General features: G+C 38.1%; 1 protein-coding gene across 1 annotated transcript; it reads right to left on the reverse strand.

Annotated features, from left to right (window-relative positions):
• Window positions 1-1,014: 1,014 nt before the first annotated feature.
• wdr19 (WD repeat domain 19) lies at window positions 1,015-17,770 on the reverse strand. Its single transcript, XM_084715395.1, has 35 exons — window positions 17,681-17,770; window positions 17,493-17,558; window positions 17,252-17,377; window positions 16,994-17,109; window positions 16,770-16,885; window positions 16,309-16,389; window positions 15,935-16,047; window positions 15,661-15,834; window positions 15,489-15,559; window positions 15,221-15,393; window positions 14,544-14,664; window positions 14,347-14,453; window positions 14,119-14,235; window positions 12,736-12,891; window positions 11,810-11,957; window positions 10,702-10,915; window positions 9,589-9,748; window positions 9,348-9,458; window positions 8,744-8,853; window positions 8,596-8,653; window positions 7,708-7,854; window positions 7,454-7,536; window positions 7,291-7,374; window positions 7,057-7,203; window positions 6,188-6,312; window positions 5,908-6,017; window positions 5,702-5,770; window positions 5,535-5,612; window positions 3,839-3,935; window positions 3,594-3,718; window positions 3,330-3,411; window positions 3,034-3,184; window positions 2,730-2,853; window positions 2,548-2,624; window positions 1,015-1,165 (listed from the first exon to the last, which is right to left on the reverse strand). Exons 3-35 carry the CDS (start codon window positions 17,362-17,364, stop codon window positions 1,051-1,053), a joined length of 3,873 nt encoding a protein of 1,290 aa, XP_084571521.1. The 5' UTR covers window positions 17,365-17,377; window positions 17,493-17,558; window positions 17,681-17,770; the 3' UTR covers window positions 1,015-1,050.
• Between the last annotated feature and the right edge of the window lie 7,341 nt (window positions 17,771-25,111).

Here is a 25,111-nt window from a genome sequence, read left to right on the forward strand (position 1 = left end):
AATTAGGGCTGCAACTATCAAGTATTATCTTTTTTTGTTTAATCATTATGCCTTGAAATATCAAGAACAAAAAATGTCCATCACAACTTTGCAGAGCCAGAGGTGACGTCTTCAAATGTTGTTTGGTCAGACCAACACTCCAAAACTCAAAGGTATTCAGGAGAAGAGGCAGGAAACCCTGCCTTTGACAAATACTGGACATTTTTGTCAATTCCTTTTCTGTTGATTGACTAATTGAATTTCAGGCCTACATAAAGTCAGTCAGTACTGCTCTTCATGACTGCAAACATTAAATAGGACATTCTTGACCTTGGAAATGGTTGTAATCAGTTGCACAGTTGTCATGGAAATGTTTTTTTTTTCAGTCACAAAACTTTTAAACCAGCGTGAACAAGATGTCCTTAAAGTTCCCAGAAAAATACAAGTTTTAAGATCTACAATTCTAAGACAAAATTCATCCGAGGAAAATTTTGTTGATCTGATCAAAATCTCCAGAATCACTTGGAGCTTGTGGTGGTGAGAGGTTTGGTCAACAAGGAAATTGTTCACAAAAAAAAAAAAAAATGCTCTCAAATTATACAGCATAGCATTAACTCACAAATTGTCATTACAACAAAGAGCAAAAAGACAAGAGTGGTTCTTGAGAGCCTTGAGTGCTCAAAGAAAGATGAATAATAACTAATAATTAAAAAACAATTATAATGTCAAATTTTTGCAGGACAAAAATCTGCTGATGAAACAGCTAAGCATCCTAATCTTCTGTTTTATTTATTTTTTTTACAGACAAATATTTAAAAAACACAAGCTAAAAAAAAAAATCACAAAGAATAGAAATAGAACATTTCATCTAAATATACATTATTTATCGGTAGTTGGCATTAAAACATCAAGAATCTTTAAAATTCTTACTCCTCTGATGTTCACATCTTACAAAACTAAAGGCTGCAAACCTTCTATCCAAAATATAAACGTATATGATGTATTTAAACAAACAGAAAATGGTCATTAGACTGATGACATTTTCATACAAATGATTTGGTTTATTTTTCTTCATTGATCCAGTTCATCAGCCTGCAGGTACGCTGAACAATCAGAGATCTTCTTCACCTGTTTGACACTCAGAGTCTCAGAGCACATGGGACACACCGTCTCTGTCTCCAGCAACCTGGACACACAAACAGTGTAGATTTGACATTCACCAGTGCTCATGATGGAATAGTTTGACATTTTGGGGAATACACATTTGTTATCTGGCTGATGAGAAAATTGATACCACTCATGTTTGTCTGTCAAAGGGATAGTTTGGATTATTTGAAGTGGGGTTGTGTGAGGAGGTTAACAATAGTTGGTGTATAACCTACAGTAGCTGGTGGTTGGTACGCTCTCTGTTTGGAGAAGAAGCAGGAGTACCAGCACAGAAACTGTATAAAGCCTTTTGTGTGTGAAGAAGGATAAATTCGAAGTCTCAACATTTTTCTCTCCTGTCATAGTTTTTATACAGATTAAACATTTGAGATATAATGTGTTAGTAAGAGGTGTTTGTAGGCACTTCAGATATTTGAGTGGGATCATGCAGTGCTTGTCAATAGTCAGTGTATCAGCCACAGTAAATGGCAAGTGGCACGCACCCAATTTGGAGAGGCAGAGAGGAGGAGTACCAGCACAGAAGCTAAGCAGTGTTCTGCTGTGGACAGGGCCAGCAGCAAATCTATTTTTGCCCACCTAAAAAAAAATGAGTATCAGTTTAAGCGTATACTGTATTTAGAATATTTTCACCACTTTACCTTGCTGTCAGACAGCCTTTTCCATATGGGAAACTGCTGTTATATAAGCCAGTTATCACCCTCTATCACTCAACCAGACTCCTTTTGAAAATAAAAAAAAGCAAAGAAAATCTCATGAAGCTGAATATTTTTTTTTTTTAAACACAGAAGTCACACAATAACACAAACAAACTAGCCGATCAAGGCAGCTGTAGACCATCAACTCCAGTGTTATGTGAGGTAAAATGTTTTTGCCAGTGGAGGCAGGTTGGTTTGGAGAGAGAAAGATGTGGCTTATACAACGTTAGTTTCCTGTCAGAAAGTGCTGTCTGAGGCAAGGTTAAGTTGTGAAAATATTCTAAATATAGCATACGGGTAAAGTGATATTCAATTTTTTTGACTGGTCTTTATTTTAACATTAGCTGTTGACCCTGTCCACAGCAGTACACTGCTTAGCTTCTGTGCTGGTCCTCCTCTCTGCCTCTCCAAGTTGGGTGCCCAAATATCTGAAGTGCCTGCAAACACCTCTTATGAACACGTTATGTCTTGTCTGTTTAATCAGTATAAAAACTACGACAGGACAGAAAAATGTTAAGACTTCGACTTTACCCTTCTTCACACACAAAAGGCTTTATACAATTTTTTCCCCCAAATATGCAGTAGTAGTAGTACTTCACCTATGAATACACTTTGATGAGTGAACGTTCCCCTTTAAATAACCGATGGGTCCTGCTAAACAAAACTAAAATTCAAGATGGAGACAGAAATGCTGAATATCACTTACAGAATGAACTGTGAGTAGAGAGCAGGAAATTCACAGTGAGGACACACAGACCAGTCTTCTTTCAGCATGTGTCGACCCTGAGAAAATGAAGAATCAAGATGAAATGATAAAAAGTCTAATTACAGCAGAAACACTTCTATTAAAAGGAGTTACAGGATGTGTTATCAGTGAGTATATGTTACCGTGGCGATGCAGTAGGGCAGGTTGTTCTTGCAGGAGATGCACAGCAGTTCGTTCTGTGGCAGCTGAAAACCACAAAAGGGACACGGAGTTGTTTCCTCCTCCAGCTCCGACGTATCTGGACGTCTGTGGACAAGGAATCAAATACTATAATAATAAACAATAATAGGTGAAAGAGAGGATGAAGTACATGTGTGGAAAAGCAGGGAGGCCAGGAAATAGCAGGAGAGCAAGTTTAAGAAATTGGCAGGAGGAAAAAGTTGTTTTTTTTTAAAAAGGCAACATGAAGAAGAGGTGTGGACTGACCGAACCATGGCCTCAATCTTCTTCCTGTACTTTGTGTCAATCTCGTTTCGATACTCTGGTCTCATCAGCATGGCAGCAAAGCTAAAGGCAGAGTTCTTCAGTCCAGCACGATGACATTCGATGACTGCTGACGTCAGAATGGGAACAACATCTACACACATACACACACACACGAGGTTTTTGTTGGACTTTTTTTTTTTTTTTATCTCAGTGACATTTGAACTTAAATTACATTTTTTAAAATGTGAAGTAGATTAGATTAGAGTTGTGAAAAGGGGAATTCTGTGTCGACTCACGTGCAGGAAACTTGCTGATGTTGTTGCTGACACGAATGAGCATGCGAGCTCCTTTCAGGTGGTCTCCCCTCTTAACATGGGTCTACAACACCATCATCATTTACAAAGTCAACGACACTGCACTGACGTAATGTTGAGGTTAATACATTTTATTGTGCAACAGTAAATAGACCTGCCCAACATGCTTCATAAACTTAAGAAAAAATATTTTTGCAGGTGTGTGTGTGTGTGTGTGTGTGTGTGATACATTTCAGTTGTACTGACTTTGACCAGTAGGTAGGAGTGGAGGATCATCAGATTTGTGGCCATCTCAGCAGGGATTTTAATCTTCTGGGCCTGTAACTCTGTGTACATACTGAACAGCACATCATGAGCGTTACGGTAGTTCCCTGTGGGAGGAACATAAAAAAATAAATAAATAAATGAATAAATAAAACAAAAAATACAGAAAATTACTGAAGCTTTGGTACACAGTTACTCGGTTAATGTTTGTGTGAATATGTTTATACCTGCACACTGCTCTTCTCTGGCGATGATGATGGCGGTACGGGCAGCCTCCCTGTACTGCTGCAGTGCCATGTATAGGCGGAACAGATACTTGGCATCCTGGGAAGAAGAATCAAAGGTCAACAAATCCGATCCTCTCACCCTTCTCATCTCAGGGTCAGATTTACAAGGTGACACAGTGCTGCTGCTTTCATTCATTTTGTGTTTGCATTTTGAGTGTAATATGCATCTGATTTACGCTAATGACACAACAATGACCCAGTCAGGCCTTGTGTTTCCTAATACCTGTAGACATTCTCCAAGGGGAGAGTGTGAACTGCTCTTTAGCCCCTGAAATACACAAACTCAAAGGTAATCAAATTGCTGGAATAAATAAAAACCTACTTATAAATTTATTTACAGATTTTTTGCAAAGCTAACACTAAAGAGACATTAAGCAAACTTACAAGAAAATAAAAATTCAAATGATAATATGATGTATGATGCCCATCTTCCCTTACTATTGCCCATCTTCAAAAGCTGAGAATTTCAACTAAAAGTTACGAACTGTGTGAACCTCCAGCAGTAAATCCAGCAGATGCACACTCAACCACATCTACTGTATCTCATCTAATTTTAGCAACAACTTAAGTTGAAGGCAAGTTAGATATCGCTAGTCTGAGTTTAACACAAAAAACAAACAAACAAAAAAAAACAGATACTCTGCTTCTGTGTGGGTGTCGTTTGATCACATTTGATCAGCAAGAAAACATAACCCCACAATTGCTGTCATCAGATTTGAATTCTAATTCTGCTAAATACAGACTGGTGCATGTAAATTCTTGACATCACATTTTCCCAACAGACACCTGCTCATTTTAAACTAGTGAGAAGAGCTTCAGAGACACACAATTCCCTGATTACATGCAAATAACAAGAAAACTATGCTTTCAGACCCATCAGATTTCTAGGCACACAATGCATCAGAAACGTCTTTGAAACGACTAAATCTCACTCTTTCTCTTTGCACTTTACTTTGCTGTCTACAACTGACTCTTTCACCTCATGCTCAGTAATACAAGCTATCATACACACAAGTCTTTATACTGACACTAACAGCCTGTTTTTTTTAACAGACAATTTGCCACAATAATGAAATCTGAACTGAAAATGTGCTCTCTCTTAAAATATATGAAAGGTTGTGTCAGCTCCCAAATTTAAGAACAGGGACAGGTTTCTTTGTTAAAACTCCTGATTAAACAATTACAGTGTGACACTGACAAGGCTACTCACTGAGACACACTGCACACTAGGGCTGGATAGTGTTTAAAAAATTACAATACCAGTACCAATACCAGTAACCAGTACCAAGTGATACACTTGCAGTGACAATTTGTGTTTTTTTTTTTTTTAAGATCTGGGTACCAAATGGATTGAACACAGGTATTGTTCGACTGGAGAAGTTTTGATACTACTTTGCACCAGGTTATTTTAATTGAAACCATAAAGGTACTGAGTACCAATACCCAGCCCTACTGCACACACACCAGACTAGCAGAACAGAGAGCAGAGAGGTTGAGCGATGAACACACTAAAGAGAAAAAAAATATAAAACTATGATTTCATGCTCCATATATCACAACAATATCATTTTGCTGATAAAGTCAAGTCCACCGAGACAAAAGAGAGAAGGTTGCAGTGTTGCAGTGTATTGATTACCTTTGGCATGCCATCACTCTCCCCCATCAGGTAATCTATCAGCTGATTGGTCAGAGAACTGTCCTTGGCCTGACCCACCTGAAACACACATATGCATAAAAAAAAACTCAACTGAATGGTCACATCACATTGTAAATGCACTCAGACACTCAGTTTGGCACACTCACTGTTTCTATTGCCATCTCCACAGCCAGGTTGTCCTCAGTGTTGGGACACTTCAGGAAGTGCTTCAGGGCCTGAGAGACAAGGGACAAAAAGAATGACAAGACTAAAAAAAAATCGCTGAACAAGTTGAATGAGTCAATGTCACTTTTCAGCGTTAAAAAATGATGGATGGAGTAAAAAGGATGATTCAGTAAGGGTGAGTTCTTACTCTGCTGTACTGTCCACACTTCTGAAAGAACTTTCCAGCCTGCAGGTGTTTTTTCTCTCCCTCAAAGTAGAGAGCGATGCTCTGATAATCCTCCTGCGTTGCCTCAGGACCTGATGAACACACAACACAGCAGTGAGGCAACTGATATTAAAATCTGTTTTGTTGGAACTGCATTGATAGAGAATCATTAGAAAATACTGCAACAGGGAATAAAGTTGGACCTGTTCAGGATGTTTGTTTCAAACTGTGTGTTTATATAGACATTCAAACCCAGACTGACCGATGATGTCTGCGTAGACTTCCATCTGTCCGTGTTGCTGCGCCAGCTGGAATGCTTCGTCGTTACACTGAGACAGCACCAGGAAGTGGATGGCTGAGCCATAGTCATTCAACCACAGGAAGAACCTGAGGCACACAAACATATGTTAAAAGTTTATTACAGTAATGGGAAAAAATAGGGGAAGGAAAGAACTGGAGTTGAAATCAACAGTTGAGTAAAATTAGAAAGCTAGTTAGCAACAACAGTTATTATAACAACAACTGAGTTATTATTTAAGTAATTTATCAAACAATACCAACTTCTGGGACCGCTTTTCTATCATTAAGTAAACTGACGACCCCTGACTAAGTGAAGTATTTTATCAGTATTTAATTTTATATTCAATGCATAACAATAATAGTGCAGATCAACTGATAAACTGTACAATTAATGTAAATAATGAACACAGTAACAGCAGGAAGTTTGTGTAAAATTAACAATTTGCATTTTGAGCAAATTATTTCCTGTTAATACTGCATTAGGGATTAATTTTTCTGATGTTTTTAGTTATTTCTATACAATTTTCTGTATTACGTTTGTTTTTCAATTTTAAGCAATCATACAACCCTAGTAAGCTTTTCTTTTTTTCTTTTTCCTGACGCTTGTTTATTGTTCTATTAGCTCTTTGACTGTTTCAACCTTCTTTTCTAATGCAAGATGAGGCTGTTTAGCAGAGAGTGAAGGCTCTGCACTTCTTAAAACTTCAAAACAAATAATCTTTAGGGGACATTTTAGACAGTCAGTAGAAAAGTTCCATTAGGAAAGTATAATAAAATATATAATTTAGCTGTGGTTGTTTGCTTACACACATGTGCTCTTGTTTGTCCTACCTGGCCACCATCTTTGCCCCTTCAATGCTCTGTGTCTCTCTGACGATGCGGACAGCGTCCTCTGGGTTGTTCAGGTGGTCCAGCAGCACGCGGATCACATTGTCCCAGTCTTTGGCACTCTCATAGGCCTGTGCAGCTTCCTTATACCTGGTGATGCACACAGTACATGTCAGATCAGCTTCTCTTATGATTTCACGGTCTTAAATATTACAGATCTTCAAACCAAGAACCTACTTGCCGTCTGCCTCCTTGGCCTTAGCGTACTGCAGGTGAATTTTAGGAGAGGAGACATGTGGAAGCAACTCTCCCACCTTCGCCCTGAGTGTGGAATAAAAATTAAGTTTTCACATTTGTGTAAAAGACGTGAGAAACTTGCAGGTAAAAGTGTTAATCTCACCAGTTCTTGCAGCGAATGTAGACAGAAGCAGCCTTGTCATAGTACTGGCCTTTTTCATACAGCTGAGCAGCTTCAGAGAATTGCTTTAAGAAACAAAAGAAAATCAGAAAAAAGACATTCAGAGATGTTAGTGATGCTCAGATATTTTCAACACTGCTCTAGAAACACACATTATAAAACACATCAGATGTAACCTACAGCTGATCTATAATCTAATCTGATATAATAATGAGGAGATGAGGCTGCCTCTCCACCTTCATGCTCTCCAGTATGGCTCCACATTCCTTCTTGAGGACTCTGCTCGGATGCTGAATTGCCTGAGCAGCTCCTCTCCTGATGTCACCCATCCTGATGGACATCCTGGCTACACCTGCTTGACACGCCTCATCGTGCTCCTGGAACTGCACAGGGAGGCGGAGACAGAGGAAGGCGTGGAGAGAGAAAAGACTTAAGACTGGAACCTTAAATGCATTTGCTGCCACTTTGTACAAAACCCCAAACCCTAAACATATAATATGAAAGGATCTAAGACTGATATAAAGTCAATTTACATAAGTGTCTGTTTAGTGTTCTTTGTAAATACAAACAGAGCGGAAAAGACAACAAATTGTTGGCACAAGATGAGGCATTTTTGGCGAGGAAGCATCAGACATTAAACATGGATTAGGGCTGAACAATTCTGAATAATTATCCAATTGTGATTATGTTGACTGATATTACAATTATGGTACGATTTTTGACATACAACCAAATTATAATTTTTACATCATTGTTCTAATTTCATTGAAAAACATATTAAAACTATTATGGCGTGATTTTTGCAGGGATTTGAAAGTTGCAGTAGGCAGTATTACTATTTCAATTAAATTTCAATTCCTTATTCAACCCTGGACTGGAGCTGCCATTACTTTTTAAATCACATAGTAGAAGAAATAGATTTGTATGCCTAAAGAGAAGTGATATATCATCAGCAGTGAAGCTACAGTCCTTTGTCCTACAGCAGCTGGAGTCCTAAGAAAAATGTTTATGAACAATACACCACATCAAACAGAAAAGTGAAAAACTAAATTGTCAAGAGAAAAACAAATTAATTGTCAGGCTCACTATTTTCAAGAGGTTAAGATAAAATATATTGCACTTACTTTATTATTATGGGTCATGCCTTTTTCGTAGTGTGCCAGAGCATTCACATAGTCTCCACTGCAGACACACACACAGAGGTTCAGATACAGTGTAGATCACTCAGGTCTACTGAATGGTGTGTGTGTGTGTGTGTGTGTGTGTGCTTACATAAACTCCAGATGGACGGCATATTCTTTGGATATGAAGGGAATTTGGTCTTCTGCTAACCTCTTGGCTAACATAAGGGCACTGTCCCAATGCAACAGGTCTCTCCTCATCTGAAACAAAAACACAGGGACTGCAGATGAAAACTAGACTTTTAGCTAACTCAGGTTGTCTTGAATGTTGATTCATGTACACAGTTCTGTGCCAAATGTATACATCAAAAAAACAAAACACATACAGTGAGAGCTGAAGACATCGGTCTGAATTTAAGTCTACATTAAAAATATTCAGCTTTACAGTTACTTAACATTAGAGCCGTTAACTTTTTTTTTTTTACCCCCCAGGCATTTGCAAATGCATCTAACTCTGTTAAAATAAAACCCCTACATATCTCAGTTCATGACTTTTACAGTATTAGGTTTATTAATCATCTAGTGAATTATGGGGCATGTGGGGGAAAAAGAAGAAAAATAAAAAATATAAAAAACGGTAAAGAATGAATTCATTTTCGTACTGAATGATAAAAGACAAGTGATCAGCCTTGGTCTTTTATACACATACAGAAACACACAAACTGTTGACTCTTAACTTGTGTGTATGTTTTTACCTCGAGGGCAGCGATTGGGCAACTTGAGGACAAATAGAGGTCTTGAGCCAGGTTATAATCACCTAGAAACATGGCCAAATGTCCTGCCCGTAAATTCATGTCCTCTATGCCCTGGACAGAGACAGACACACACAGAGAGAGAGAGAGAGAGAGAGAGAGAGAGGGGAAAGTTGGATGAACTAGAGTTATCAGAGAAGGTGCTTGTTATTGAGAGGAGTGATGTGTGATCTGTGAATTGTACCTGGATGCCCTGCAGTGACAGCACCATGCCCACGTTGCCACTCAGGCGATAGACCTGGATGGCCAGGTCCACCTCCATGTGGACCAAACAGGCTTTGCCCAACTCTGACCAGTCTGCAGTACTACCCGCAGACTTACACAGATCCAGGCCTTCATGGAATCTGGACAGGAACACACACACACACACACACACACACACACACACACACACACACACACACACACACACACACACACACACACACACACACACACACACACACAAGCATATTTTTCACCTCCTCAACTCTCAGTCTGAACTAATTATTGTGAAGTTCTATATGCATGACACTCCTCCTGTGTCACGGCATCTTTGTAAATATATAGATACAAATTTATGACCTTTGCATATTTTTCATATAATGTATGAATATGTAAAACCACCTCATCACAACCTCATTATTTTCTGCATACTCTCGTGACTGTAGTCAACAGTGTCTTATATCAACAACCTATTATTTTTAGCATTTTTAAAAAATCTGTAAGCAGATTCAGACAAGTCCTCTCAAAACATTAAAACTGGACTTTGTGTTGGTTCATTCAATAATTCTAAGTGATTCGATAAATGTCTGTTTAAAGAACTACATTCATTTACTCAGGAATATTATTCCTATCCTGAGCCACTATATACTTACAAATAAAACCACAAACAAACTAAAATGGGACATGTAACACAAAACTATGCATTATACAATATTAGACTCCCTAAAGTCCTGTCTGGCTACACTAAATTAAAACAGTCTCCAAAGTGAAAGGCTTTGTAGTGTTTTCTTGTGCTCTTTGTATTATTTTCATTTGCTTTTTTTTGTGTTGTGTTTTGTTTTACATTTTAATATGCTGTTGTCTTTTTTCCATTACATTTTCAATCTTGACACATTGTAATGATGAAAACTTTAAATAAAAGATTTTAGAAAGTCGACAATCTATTTATTTATTTTAAGTCAAACTACTCACGTGTGCCCTTTACGGCAGCATGTAAAAAAACTAACCACAGATTGTACTGACAACTGACAAAAATATAAACCGTAACTTGAATATATCTCTTTGAAGCTAATTCTCCAGCAGCATGTCTGACCTCTTGAGCATGAGCGCCTGGGCGAGGTGCTTGCTGATCTCTGCTGGTGGATCTGCCGATGTGCTAGTGGAGAGCTTGAGGAAGGCGTGTGTGCTCAGAGCCACTTCATTGGTCTTGCCACTCGTCGTCTGACATGTGAGCTCCCCATTGTGCAAGAGCAAAGGCTTCTGGGATAAGATGAGCGGGGTGCTCCCCACCAACACCACCCGCGGGCCTGAGAGACAGAAATAAAAGTTCAAAACAATGGTCCTGTTATCTCTTGCCCACATTTATATCACAGGAGTAGCAGGAGTAGGAGTGGTAGCAGGAGTATTTTAAAAGTTTTGCATTCTGCAGCATTTATGGTGAAACAATTTTTAACATCGCTTAAAATTAAATTTTTTATTAAAGTTTTATTCTGTGAATCAGATTTAAAGTAAAACTACTAAACCTCTGTGATAAAAACACATAAGGCACAATTCTTTAACAACTATTTAACCACTGAAAGGCACATAGAAACTGGATGGCAGTTCTCTTGCACACTGGGCCATCCTAAAGAGCCCTGCATTATGTTTTAATTACAGACTGAATGTCATCTAGGGTAACATCAACATTATGGTTGCCCTCGAAGGACCAGTTGTAAATTTAAGACAAGGCCTATATAAATTAACAGCAGGAAGGTAGAAACTGAAAGGTTTCAGGTTATCTCAGTTTAGCCAGTCTGCAAGAAAGGTTTGAAAACAAAAATGTATATTAGCTAAAAAAAAAAAAAAAAAAATGAAATGAAGGCCTTTTTGCTTGGCTGCTATTATTAAAATCACTAGCTACAACCACTTGGCTAGAGTGCCACTGCTGGAAACAGATTCATGATATTGAGACACTATCTAATGTATACCGACATCTACTGGAAGCCTTCATTGCCCAGATAACAAAATTGGGATGTACTTTGGTAACACAGTTTAGATTTGTACTGCATGAATTGTATTCTTTGTGGGTCACATTGAATGAGGTTTTGGGCCACCGGCCTTGAGACATGTGCCATGAGGGCATCCAAGAGGTTTGTTTGTCTGTTTAATACTTTAGAGGTAAAAGTAAAAGAGGTAAAAGTGTGTGTGTGTGATCACCATACCATATATGGTGGTTTTATGCAGGGCATAGGTGTAGACCTTGTCATCATCATAAGCTACAAACACTCCTCTGTCAGCGTGCCAGTTGTCCCACAGCACTCCTGTGATGGTGGGAGAGAAGTTGGGCAGCTCAACGCAGGACTCTGTCGCCTGGGATGGACACACACAAACTTTGTTTTAACTTTTGTTATTTTACTGAACATCACCCTAGTTGTTTTTACACATGCTTTATAAATTAACTTGATTCAATTTTCCTTGTAAAGCACTTTGTACTCCCTGGTGTGCTGAGTGCCACATTATCATTTTAATTTACAGCTGTAATACGTAACATTTCTGCATTAAAATGTTAAGAAACGTTACATCATTTTGTGGAGTTGTGACCTTAGAGTATCCAACAATGGTTAAAACCCCAGAAATCTGTAATTTATTTAAGGTAACACTGCACTTCCTGCTATCTGTTGCTTGCTGGTTGCTTGTTGCTATAACTTGCGGGAAACACGGGATACATCGAATATAAAAGAGAGTGAGGAAGGAAGCATGTGATTAAAAATAGTGTGAATAAAACTTTAATTACTTGAACATGATTTCTGCCTGAGTCATGTCAGATTCATTTTTTCATCAGCTATGTAGGTTGTTTAAAATTGAGTATAACAACACCAATGATCCTACATCACTTTACACCAGACTACATATTTTGTTGTTTTAATGTGAGAGAACCCCAGCGACAGAATTTACATGTTGTCTGTTTAAAGAAGCTCAACCCACTAAATTAGAAAAATGAGCATCTTGTCTTACCATATTTTATCACTCGATACCTAATTACCTTTTCTTATTATAAAGTATGAAACTCAGAGTGCTCAGTGTGTATGTGTACTGTTTGTTTAGCTAAACACAAACTTAGATGAGACAAGTAACTGTGTTTACTGACACTTGAAGGAGAGAGCAGGAAGCCGCTGTTCTTGTCGTCGATGAAAACCAGCCGCGTGCCATTTAGGTCAGGGAATACCTTCCTTACACCAACAGAGTGGCTGTAGCTGCTCACGGTGTCCCAGTCCTCCACCAACACACACACAACATTTCCTGACTGAGAAACAGATACAAAGAGAGATAATAAGATCTATTAGAAAAGATGAAGGGAAATGGGAGGAGAAGATGGTGAAAAGAGAAAACAACTAAGTTTGGGGAATGAAGGAGGAGTTAAAGGGAACGGACCAGCAGTAAAGAGAGAGTACTAACAAAGACTTTGAGCACAATAAATCAAGACAGTTAAAATCTAAATATAAGCTCAACATCATAAACTTTCAAGTTTTCCAGTTATGTGTCTGAGTATACAGTTCTGTACAGAGCAGATACAGGCAGGAACATTATCAGTCATTAGCTGTCCAAATGTTCCACAGATTATAATCAAATTTTGAGTAAATTGGTATAAGAAAATGCAAATGAACGCTTGTTTCCATCCTCTGCCGTTATGCAATTATTAGGAGTTGGTTCGTTAAGATAAACCAGTAGGTGGTGCCAATTCTCCTGTACGAAAATCATTATGCTACTGCAAAATAAGATGATCTGATTAAAAGATTGCCATTTGACCCTCAAACGTTTCCGTTTGTTTCATGAAGGTTACATCAGATCCATCCGGGGTGATAATGGATGTACAGCTGAGGACAAAATTATTAGCCCCCCTTTGAAAAAAATTTTTTTTTCTCAAATATTTTCCCAAATGCTTTTTTAAGAGAGCAAGAATTTTCAACATAGCATTTCTAAACAAACTAGTTTTCTTTAGAAAGAATAAATAATTTCTATTTGCACACAATAACAGAATTGTTTCAGAAAAAACAAAAATGACCAGGGTCAATTATTAGGGTCAATATTATCCTATCCTATTATCCTATTATATTATCCTCATCTGTATTATAGAGACATTGAAGTGATGAGGAGACTGTCGGAGCTGAAAGAGCTCATCAGTCATGTGAGTTAAATGTTTGGAATGCAAAACTTACCTGGAAAAACAGTGTCTATCTCTCATAAAGTGCAAACACTCTTTTTCAAAAAAGGCAAAAAACACCTGAAGTGGCAAAAACTTGGAAAGTTTTTATTTATTTTGTCATTTCCATCTAACTTTGCTGATGCGATGCTTCAAAATGTTCATAAAATACAATGATGGAACCAGTGGCTGTTTGTGGAGCCGCTTTAGGAGGCACTTGCCTACATTCACAAGGCCACAGGAAAGTCTTAAGAAAACACATGATTTATAATAAATAGTGTCTTCCTATCATTTCCTGTTAAAACTAAAAGCGTGCAGAGCCTTACTTACATCAGTGCCGTAGTAGAGGAAGTCAGCGGTGAGGGCGTGGCAAAGGATCCGACCATTTCTGTCATCGTCTGGAAACAACTTCATCTGCTTCTTCTCCTCCTGGTCTTTGCCTTCAATCTAAAGATACATACACAGATGCACAAAAAAACTAGGTGAAACTGGTGAAGCCCACTCAGTAATCATTCATTGGGCAATAAGAAGACAAACAAAGACACACAGATGACTCACCATGTGCAGCTGCACTTTTCCCTCAAACAGCGCTGCTGCATAGTCGGAGTTAAGGCACATGCTGGCTATCGTCCCCAAATACTCGATGTCCTTCAGCTTGTTAAAACCTGAGAGACAAACAAAGCAGTTTATGGATACATTCATCCACACATACACGGTTTAACAAAGACAGACAAACCACATAACACACCACACACCAGGCTCTTGGTCTACCAAGGCATAGAACCAGGCTCTGTTATTCATTCCCAGAGCCACATGGTACGGTCCCATCGCAATGAAAGTCGGTTCCACTTCCACTTGTATGGCCACAGGACTCTCCTGAAAAAAAACAAAACAAAAAACAGCGTCTGAGAGACTTACTCCCTGCTGTAACATGACTGTATTTTCTTACAACCTTACAATTTTAATTCACTTACAGTCTTCAGAGTCTTCTAATTGACTTTCTGCAACTTTACTGACTTGTAAAACTATCTTTTAAATAAACAAACATTAAGCGTGTAATTCGTAGCACAATTCAAACAAGATCAAAAAATAATTTGTCTCTCGCCGTTGACTACCATTCATATTTTTGTCCCATGGTGGTCCACCAGAGAGGGCATAACTTAGGCACTCTATTGTCAGTTAAGTATACTAATACTCTTTTGTGTTCATGCAGTATAATTATCACTTATTGTTGCACCATGGTTTTGGCCTTGGTACTTTACATTTTGTCTCAGTGTCCCAATAAATTTGTATTTATTTAAATGACTTTTATAAAAAAATAGGTTTACAATGTAATACTTACGATCCTTAATGTTCCTCAGTGTTCCTATTACAGCATCTGTGCATGTGTGTGTGTGTGTGTGTGTGTGTGTGCGAGCACACGTGTCCTCACCCCCTCCACCTGGTTGGACACGGTGACCTCCAGCAGTGAAGTGAGGTAGGCTAGCCGGGTACCAAAGCTGTCACCCAGGATAGGCAGCTTGGTCAGGAAGACGTGGAGCACCCCTCTCTGTGTGGAGACAGCCAACAGCTGGCCGTCATCTGTCCAGCTCAGCTGATCCAGACCTGGAGGAGGAGAGTGGGAGGAAGATGAAGGAGAAGTGGAAGTTGTGTTCAAGATGGCACTCTGACAGTACAGTTAGAACAGAGGACTGTCTCACCTTTAGTCTCCTCATCCAGTTCAAGTACATTACTGACATCTCTGAACTCAGAAAGCTCATGGATCCTAATGCTGCGAAAAAAACACAGGGATTTATTTTTTTCACTTTAACCAAAATATGAAAAAAACATAACAGAAATGTCTGTGCTGCCTCTTTGAAGGTCTGTGTGTACCTGTTGTCGCCACAGGAGGCAGCCTTGTTCAATGAAGCTGAGATGGCCACACTGGTGAGACCATCTTTGTGGTTGCGAGACTGATAGAGCTCATGCCCAATCTCTCTGATGTGAGTTGAAATTACCACAAAGTATCCATGGGAGAAGCCAATCAGTATATACCCATCACTGTACCTTAAAGAGACATGTAGAGGAAGAGAACTACCTTCAGTACAAACTTCTCACCGCCGTGACTCATTATCAATGTATCAGCCTGTGTGATTGTGTGCAGTACCATTGGTAGGACACTATGTGTCCATAGTGGCTCTGGAAGACCAGTTCTATCCAGTTTTCTGGGTCGTTGATGTTATAAAGTATCAGTTTCTTGTTGTCAACAGACACACTCACCTGAGGAGTTAATGTTTGCAAGGAGATAAACAAGATAAATTTTAGATAAAAACAATCACTCCATTTATGTAAAAACAAAAAACAACAACAACTTAAAACTGTGTGAAATTTTAACAGATTTATTAGGTCTGCACAATTTAAGTACATAATCAATGAAGAATATACTGCACAGGTGACATTTCAACTCAATGTTGTAATAAATGTGTGATGTCAAAATCATCTTGTGCACATAAGAATGAGGATGAACTGAAGTAAACTTACAGTGTTTTCTCCTTGAGCAGACCTTTCATCTGTCTTCATCACTGAAAAATAAATCTCAGCAGGCTGACCGTGAAGCGGTGTCTGACCAAACAAGAGAAAGGTTAAGTATTTTCTTTTCTTATTTTACTCCTTTACTTTCTGATATCACCATCCATTTGCTGCTCTGTCATTTTTCAGAGCATTTCAGATTGTAATTATTTAAACTGTTGTATTTTAATTGATTTTATGATTTCTATGTATGTATTTTTAATATAAATATCATTACTATTATTATTACATATTATATAGTTTGTTTGTTTTTTACTATTATTATAAACATTTACATGAAGTACTCAGACATGTAATTTCTTTGTTGTAAAGCACTTTACGTTGAATTTATCATATGAAAGGTGCTATACAACCAAAATTTATCATTTAAACTATTACCATTATTATTATTCCTCATGTGTACGTGTGGCTACCTGTCTGATGGTGTCCCCCTCATGATTGCTAATGCTTAGAGTGTGGTCATCACTTCCCAGAGCCAGTAGATTCTGAGTACTCCAGCACCCACAGGTGATCTTCTTAGTATGTTTACCTACAGTAGTGTTTATGGAGAGAAGGACAGACAATCAATATGACAGACGTGACAAACAGAAGACAAACACAAGCATTAACAAGTACAGTTGTGTTGTATGTGTATTACCCAGAACAGGGATCTTCCGTGAGGTCTGCTGATTATAAATCAACAGGTTTCCTTTGACTGTCCCCACTGCCAACAGCGGACCAGTCTTTGACCACAGGATGAAGGACATCGGATCTCTGTTGAAACCAACAACGGTAAGAAACCAACCCAAGGGCTCAGAAATGATCAACAATCATTTCAAAGTTACTGTCATCTGAAAAACAGACCCCAGGTTGCTCTATTTGAGCTCTTTCTAAATGTGTTCACTTTCAGTCATACCTCATGCCGCTGTCTATCTGGGATGTTTTATTGACACTGGCATCCCAGAGGAAGATAGAGCTAGATTTTGCAGCTATAACTGCCAAAATGTCCCCGTCTTTATCCCAGTCCATCCCCACACAGCGTCTGGGTGAAGCAGCAGAAAGCAGAGAAAGATGAAAAGAAATTAAAAGACTTTTTAACAGTGAGCAGTTTTTTGGTTAGACAAAACTGGAGTCATAAATAATGTCATCAAACTCACCCTGGAAGGTTGAGTTCAGTCCACTTGTGTCCATGTCGATCAAATATTTTCACTGAGTTGTCCTGTCTGTATGATTAGAAATATCATCCACATTTAATGCTAATGCACTGATGTAAATCTTGTATAAAGTGAAGTAGATTATACAGTTTTCTTCAGGCTATATTTCTTGCCACAGGAAATTTACTCACCCTGCAACAGCAATATAATTACCAAGCAATTTTTGCCACTTATAAAACAGTCTAGAACCTGCCCAGGCTTTGTCGTCAAGGAGGAAAACGCTCTGTGGACATGATGATTTCTTTGTAAGTATGTTTTATTTGGAAAAAGAAACACATATTAGTAAAATTCAAGTGGCATCCATAGTTTTCTACAAAAAAAAAACTTAAAATTAGTCCCAAACCCAATAATAGATTCCACTCATCCCAACTAGAAAGACTGCTTAATATTAATATTAACCGTGACTGGACACTGTTCTTAATCATGAAAATCAAATGTTTTGAACACCAATTATTTCAGGATATTTAAGAAATCAGAAGCAATGTTATTGTGTATTTCCTGTTCCTAAAATAACATGTAGGAAAATGTGGAAAAAGCATAAGTGTATTTTCTCTGAGGGTCTGGATGACTTTTTCCAAGTCTGAGTAAATGCAGATTTTGAACAGAAAGTCTGCAATACTAACTAGGTGTGTAGAGTTTGAAAGACATGGGCATTAATAGCCTGGGAAGATCAAATGAAAGACAATGTCAAGTTGCATTATGGGAAGTTTAGATTCAGTGTTTTTGGAGTTTGATCCATACTAAGGAATCCAAAGTCAGGGTATTGCAGCCTCTCAGCATCAATTTCACTCCTTTAAAATCCCTGTCTTGTTACTTCCCCAACTTTATGGAGTGCAATACAGAACTGATGGAGTGCCCCTTTAACAAACAGTAGGTCTAGCAACCCCTTTATGTCCATTTTTTCACTTTCTTCAATGCCTATTTATAAGCATTTGTGCTGGTATAACTCAAGTTAGACCAGTTAGTATTTAGTTAATCAATAAACATGGCTGTAGGTTTATCTTAATGCATGCAAGAATGTATGTATGTACATGTAAATATTTGTTAATTCATGTGTGTATAAATATGAATGAAAATGTAACTATAGTTTATTCTTTCTTCCTTTCTTTCTGTTAGTATTGCTGGGTGGGGGGGTTGGCCAGTTTCTGACCGTCTTCTTGAGTTTCAATCACTGACCTTGGGAAAAAAAGGAAAAAGGAAAAAGGAAAAAAGAAAATATTGCCTCCAGTTTTAACAAACTGTGTCAACTGCTCATTAGTTAACCAAACAGTATGCTTTCCTGTTTTCTTTATATAATGTATGGTCATATTATCTTGACATCTAATCTGAGTTTGAACGTTTTTCGAAAACACACCTAAAATAAAATTCGTTAGTGGACCTTAGTTGACGCAGCAGACAGGAGACACGTAGTTTAACTCACGTTAGCCAAAGTAAAACGTTAACATTACATTAGCTTGGTTTCCACAAGTTGGCTTGCTAATTAACGCTACCCTTAGCATGTAGCATGTAGCTAGGTGAGCTAACGCTACCTGGCTGAAAGCCCTCTCATGTGATAAAATTCAAAACCGGAATCGTAAAACCGGAAGTAATACTGGCAATTTGAATGAATGCGCTGGTACCTACCTTCATCTTGAGGGCGTTTCGCTAATCATTTAAACTTTAAATCGATTGTTTCTGCTCAAAGCATCTTCGACATAACTGTTTCAAGTATCCCACAATCCTTCACTCTGAAGCGTCTGCAGAGGCGATGTCATAGCAACAGCCATCAGCCAATCAGGTGCTTCCAAAGCAGATACCAGGTGCTGACAGAAAATAAGGGACGTTTCATAGGGATATCGTGATAGAATAGATGTTATATTCTCTCAGCAGCATCAAAACCGTGAATAAACTTTCACCATTGTAAAAAAAAAAAAAAAGATCTTGGATTTAACTCATATATACACACATAATCTGTTATAAAAACTAGCTAGATTTTCAAACTGGGGTTCAGAGACCAACGGGGGTCACTGAGTCAGTTGTAGGAGATCCCTTGTGAAAGGGGGAATAGAATATTTTAACTTTTTTAACGACATGGAAAGAAATTAAGAAATAGGGCTGGTTGTTTTGGCTGATTGCAATTTATAGTGATCTTGAAGATTTTTTTGTTTTTACAGAAGGTATCGTGACATGTTGCAGTGGGAAAAGTAAAGATGTAAATAAAATCAGTCAACTCAAATCAAGTCAAGTTTATAAGTTTAAGAGAACATTTAAAAACAACATACATTCACCAGCAGGCTTTTAAGAGATTAAACATACTGAAGAATACATAAAACACAACAATGATCAAGTAAGACTAAAGACATAAATAAGAGAATAGAAAATCTTGATAAAATCATGAGACACACAACATTAAACAAACAACAAAATAAAATAGAAACAAACAGTATCAGGCAGGTCTTTGATGATGATGATATTGAGAGGTCAAAGAAAAGAGACAGGCCTTTAGACTGAATATTTAAAGGTATCAATGGAGGGAGAAGATCTAATTGTTAGTGGTAAACTATTCTGCAATCGAGAGTCAATGTTTTTTTAACTGAGAGCGTTGAGTGAAGAGCAGTGATTGATTAATGGATCTGAAGGGACAGGTGGTGAAATAAAGGATAATTAGTTCTGAGACAAAACCTGGTCCATGAAGTGCTTTAAAAACGAATAAAATTAAAGCTGCAAGCAGCGTTTCCCATGCCACTCAGGGGGGCCGAGGCCTCATGGCCGGGTTCACCCCAGGCGAAGAGGCTCTGGATTGTCACAGCCTTCGGACATCCCCTTAAGGAATTTGATGTTGCTTCCTGTTGCCACTAGGTGTCGCTATGAGTATGTCTCCTGATTGTCATGTAGATGTGTTCAGGTCAAAGATTTTCCTGCTAAAAGCAGGTGACTCACCATGTGAATGAAGCCATGTTGGATTTTGCACTGACAGGCCTGCTGCTGCCTGCAGTGCACTTATAATCCATCAGAAGGCAGGAGACTCGTCTAAGATTACATACGACAGGTTTTTCAGGAAAGTACTGATTATATTGATGTTGTAGGGGTCTCAGAAACTCATGTATCGAATGTGATGCAATGGCGTCACAGTGTTAAAATCAATTCTGTACTTCAGTGGTAGCCAGTGAATAGATGCCAGTACAGGATACATATGGTCGATATCAGTGATGAGACTCACTGCTTTGTTTCGAACCAGCTGCAGGTGAGATAGTCGTGACAGACTGATTCCTACATAAAGACAATTGCAGTAATAAGATCAGTGATGGCTGAATTCCATTTAGCTGCTTCAGTTTCAGGGCCCTGCCATGCTGTCAGGAAACAGTCATCATTAATGTTGTCAGTAACACCTGTGTTTTTCCTAACATGACAAGTCAAAATGTCTGCCGAAAAAAACCCCTGTGATCTTGAATAAAGTTAACGGAAAACAGAAAATCATGTAGATGTGACAGATCTATGAGGACTGAATCCTTCAACAGAAGGACTGTGAGGCTGTAACAACAGACGATATTTAAAAGTCTCCGTTTTCCATCCTTAGAAAAGCTATCCAAGACACTTGTATAAAGTCCGCCTTGAGGTATTATACTGTGTACATAATCTGTGAGTGTGCAGCCAGCTGTGTTTGCTGAGGAGATATATTGCATTATGCACACAGTATAACAGTGAAGCACTGGTTTGAGCTCTGCAGCTGTCTCAAAGCTCCTGACAGAACTCTACTCTGCAAATAACTGCAATAAACTGAAAGAACGTTAATAACAATACCGACATTTACGAGATGTTTTATGGAGTCCAACTCAGCAAATAATAGACTTGATATTTTCTTCTGTCAAAGCAACTTCATGTGCAGTGTTAGCTGTGAATATATGATCCCATCTGGGGCATCAGACCAATCGTAGCTCATTAACATCCTGCAGGCTGCAATACTCAGACTAGAGATAAATAATAAAACTGTACAATCACCCAGAGGCTCTTGTGGCCAAACTCAACTTCTAGTAATTCCATTACTTTGCTGTTTCGTGGTGTGTGTTTACATAAAGACAATCATGACAGAAACACTGGGAAAGCAGTGGCAGTACAGTAACCAGATGTCACTTGTTTGAGATTTTATTGGTTGTGGGAAACAAGAGCTTTTACTGAACATTATTTACTCACAGAAGCTTCAGTGTTGTCTTCTGCAAGGCTGCCAGAGACAGCATACACAAAACACATTGCACCGCATACAGTATCAACTCTAAAATCTTTACACCTGTTAAACAATTTGTTCTTGTTTGCTTCCAAGTCCAGAATAAAGTCCTGCTTTATAATTTCTCTGTGAAATAATTATTTCCAGCTACTTCTATTCATTTTTCACAGATTAAAAAGTAAAATTTAACTGTTTTCACACTGTACAGGTAACAATTATAATCAGGATTGAGAAATCTTATCTTGTTTGGGTAACTAAAGATGGTTCAAAAAAAATTTGTTCAAACTACTTTGTAAAAAAGAAAGATCAAACTGACAATGAACATGTGGTATGAAATTATAACACAACATAATAACAGTAGAAAAACTTTCCTTTATATCCTTTTATGGCCCTAAATTGTTTGTAGTTTCAGTAGTTAAATACACCAGAAAGCAGTTTAACTAACTGCGTAAACATGAAATGGACCAAACGAGTAATCAATTAATTGAGAAAGTTATCGACCGATCAATCCATGATGAAAATAATCATAGTTGCAGCCGGACAAACACTATATTAGGCTAAAGAATTTCACCATATTTTATACTGAGGTAATCCAAAAGTTATTTAAAGTAATAAAGTTACATTACTTTAATATTGTGGCACCTGTATTATGTTATTATGTTACTAACTACATTTTTACTACATTATCTGTTGTAATGACTACATTACAACAGATAATTGGTGATTGTATCAGAATACATTTTTAAAGTAATCCTCAGACCCTGTCCATATACAGTGTGTTTCCACCACAGATCCAGTAGAAGGCAACCTTGCACAATTTTTATGACTTCATCATCCAACTGTCAGTTTTATGAACATCGTCTCTGTCCCACCTGATTGTGTCTGTTCTCTGTTAATTAATCAGTGATGCTCTTCTACCATCTTCAGCTTCTCCAGCTCAATGCTGAACATGCTCACTGTCTGATACTTCTGTTCATCTGAAATAAATCGAGGTCAGCTGCTCCTACTCTTCTGTTATTTCATTATTGACGAACAGCAGAGGAAAACACTCTGGTGACACAGCAACCCACCTTCTGTGCTTGATGGAAGGATGACAGCTTATTTTTGCTGTACAAACCTGGGAGCCTGAAGTGAAATGCCAGCTGTGTGACACAAATATTCCTCACTGGCATGCCGAAGCAGAAAACACCCTGCTGACTCAGATCTCATTAAGATGCACTGAAGGGAGCAGCTGCATGATTTCCAAGCAAAATGGTAAAATTAGAGCAGAGAGATGAAAAAAAAACACAGATGAAAAATGAATGTTGTAAAATATTTTTTGCCAGTGAGACAATAAACTGCAAGTGAGTAGAGCAGCTTAATGCTTTTGCAATCTATGGATCATTTTTAAAATTGAAGTGTGATACCATCCAATAACAACAGAGAAGCTAAATCAGTTTGATACTATTATCTTTGTCATCCTGCGATGAATCATTATCTGTTTGTAATCAAATTCAGCTGCAACATTCAAATGCTGATGTCAAACTTCACTTTTTTTTTGCTGTTGATTAAACTGCTCCTTAATCCTGATAAAAAAAAAAAGCCCTGCAGGATTAAGTTTATGTTCCAGTTGTGAAGGAGTCCTGTAGAAGGTATTCCAAATTGTCCTGCAGGACATTTTCAGGACAGTCCTACTGAAGCCTTCACTGTCTCGCAGGACATCTGTATATCTTGCATGCATATTTGTAGACTGTGTTAGCACTGCAGAACATAACAATCCCTCCAAGGTTCTGAAGTGGGCTGCTTAAATCCCAATGGACTGCTGGCTATCCCTGCAGGACAACCTGATTTTGCAGGATACAGTGAATCAGCAAAATGTAAACTTTTATGCTTCACTAATTAATCAAGAAGTTCATGTGCCACATGCATAATTAATTATAGCTGCATGAATTAGAAAAATATTGCAGACATTTGTTGATCAACAAATCACTCTATTACTCGTCTTTAATGCTAAATCAGTCCAAACTGTACAATGAATCATCATGAGACTGCAGAACCAGAAGGTTCTAAAGAAAACTACATGGATCATGTGAGATTGTTTTCTAAAAGGCTAATTACCAAAAAATAGAATTAACTTTCAATCTCTATCTTAATAGTGTATTAATATAGAATTAATACATATCAAAGATGAGGTTAAAACTCAGATTTAACATATTTCACAGATAATTCATTATCTGTGAAATATCTGCAGTATGCAAAATGTGTGGGTCGAAAATTACAGACAGAGACACAACAATTTCCAACTTTGTTCAACATTTGAAGTTGCATAAAGAAGGGTAAGTTGAGGCTCTGTTTTTAAAATGGCATTGTACACTGCCTGGCCAAAAAAAAGTCACCATCTGGATTTAACTAAGCAAATAGGTAACAGTCATCCACTGAATAATTACTGCATTGATTAATATGTTTCAGCTGGCAACAAATAATTTAACCCTAACTGATACAGTGAGCAGCTTCTCATTTCTTAAACAGCCATGTCAGAAGACATATCCTGTGGTCATGGAAAAGATGTGACTCTGTTTCAGAAGGGTCAAATTATTGTCCTGCATCAAGCAAAGAAAACAACTAAGGAGGTTGATGAAGCTACTAAAACTGGGTTAAGAACTGTCCAATGCATTATTAAAACCTGGAGGGATAGTAGTGAACCATCATCTTCGAGGAAGAAATATGGTCAGAGAAAAATCTTGAATGATCGTGATCAGAGATCATTTAAATGTTTGGAGAAATCAAAGTGTAAAAAAATCAACAGTAGAACTCACAACTATATTTAATAGTGAAAGAGCATTTCCACACACACAATGTGAAGAGAACTCAAGGGATTGGGACTAAACAGCTGTGTAGCTTTAAGAAAACCACTTATCAGTGAGACTAATCAGAAAAAAAGGCTTCAATTTGCTAGGGAGCAAGATTGGACTCTGCAGCAATGGGAAAAGGTCATGTGGTCTGATGAATCCACATTTACCCTGTTCCAGAGTGATGGGTGCATCATGGTAAGAAGAGAGAGAGGCAGATGAAGTGATGCTCCCATCATGCCTAGTGCCTACCATACAACCCTGTGGGGGCAGTGTTATGATCCGGGGTTGCTTCAGGTGGTCAGGTCGAGGTTCAGCAACATTATGTGCCCAATAAATGAGGTCAAATGAGGAATATACAGAATAACCAGGTTTTTCCATCAATGGATTTTTTCTTGGCACGGGGGTATTCCAAGATGACAATGCCAGGATTCTTCGGGCTCAAATAGTGAAAGAGTGGTTCAGGGAGCATGAGAGATCATTTTCACACATGGATTGGTCACTACAGAGTCCAGACCTTGACCCCATTGAGA

Source organism: Lutjanus erythropterus, chromosome 3 (genome assembly GCF_056507025.1).
Source record: "Lutjanus erythropterus isolate fLutEry1 chromosome 3, fLutEry1.hap2, whole genome shotgun sequence".
In the NCBI taxonomy this organism is placed as follows: domain Eukaryota; kingdom Metazoa; phylum Chordata; class Actinopteri; order Lutjaniformes; family Lutjanidae; genus Lutjanus; species Lutjanus erythropterus.